Source organism: Orycteropus afer, unplaced genomic scaffold (genome assembly GCF_000298275.1).
Source record: "Orycteropus afer afer isolate SDZICR_OR568_19922 unplaced genomic scaffold, OryAfe1.0 scaffold00587, whole genome shotgun sequence".
Classification (NCBI taxonomy): Eukaryota; Metazoa; Chordata; class Mammalia; order Tubulidentata; family Orycteropodidae; genus Orycteropus; species Orycteropus afer.
In genome coordinates, this window is record NW_006922174.1 from 1,432,460 (window position 1) to 1,433,486 (window position 1,027).

At 63.1% G+C, this 1,027-nt stretch overlaps 1 protein-coding gene across 1 annotated transcript in view; it reads left to right on the forward strand.

Annotated features, from left to right (window-relative positions):
* The window catches only part of CERK (ceramide kinase), a 28,507-nt gene that overhangs the window by 12,760 nt on the left and 14,720 nt on the right, over window positions 1-1,027 (forward strand). Inside the window, exon 4 of the mRNA XM_007956240.2 lies at window positions 520-665. Coding sequence (XP_007954431.2) covers window positions 520-665 — 146 coding nt within the window. The remainder of the gene's footprint in view (window positions 1-519; window positions 666-1,027) is intronic.

Below are 1,027 nucleotides of genomic sequence, written 5' to 3' on the forward strand. Positions count from 1 at the left end.
CACGTGGCCCTTCGACGGCAAAACGCTGACACGTTTCACTTCCCGCCAAAGCGAAACTCCTCATAGGCTTTCTCTCGGTTGGGAGCTCTGGTGGCGTAGCACCTAAGGCACTTGGCTGCTGACCAGAAGGCTGGCGGTTCAAACCCAACAGCCACTCCTCGGAAGGAAGGTTGGGCAATCTCCTTCCATAGAGATATTGCCTCAGAAACCCAAGGAGGGGTCGCTATGAGTCGGGCGACTCCACAGCAGTGAGTTTTGTTTTTTTTCTTTCGGTGAGTGAAAACAGGTCCTACCAACAGACTAAAGACTGAAAGCTGGTCTTCTTAAAAGCAGAGTAGTGCAAAGGCAAAGCGAGCTTTCAAACAGCGAGGGACCCGGGTATTAGCCAAAAACATGAAAACCAGGCTGCCGAGGTTTCTGAGCCAGGCGAGCGGGGCCGCGCTGACGGCCAGGCCGTGGCGGCTGAGGCGGGCTCTGCGGGCGCCTGCGCGCGGCGCTGACGCCGTGCTCCTCCCACAGCGTCGTCTGCGTCGGCGGGGACGGCATGTTCAGCGAGGTCCTGCACGGCCTGATCGGGAGGACGCAGCAGGAGGCAGGCGTGGACCAGAACCACCCGCGCGCGACCCTGGTCCCCAGCCCGCTCAGGATCGGCATCATCCCCGCAGGTGGGCCGCTCGGGAGTGTCGCCGCGGGGGGCGGGCTGTCTGCTCGCAGGGGGTGACTCTGGGTCAGCGGCAGGGCGCGGATGGCGAGAGCACGCGGGACGCCTGGCCCGGGGCTGCCAACCCACCGGGTCAGTTCCACCCGAGACGTGCTTAATCCGCATCTACACTTCAGCAAGCGCCCCAGGTGATCCTTGTGGACACACACAGTCACCTTCCAGCTGGTGTGGCTGCAGAACGGGCCTGCGGCCACAGGCCACCCAGGCCATACGGGCTGGGGGAGCTCGAGGCTCAGGCTGCCCTGCCCTGGGGTGCCCCTTAGCAGGGCCCTCTGCTCCTGAGCCCCTTTTAAATGTGTCTGATCT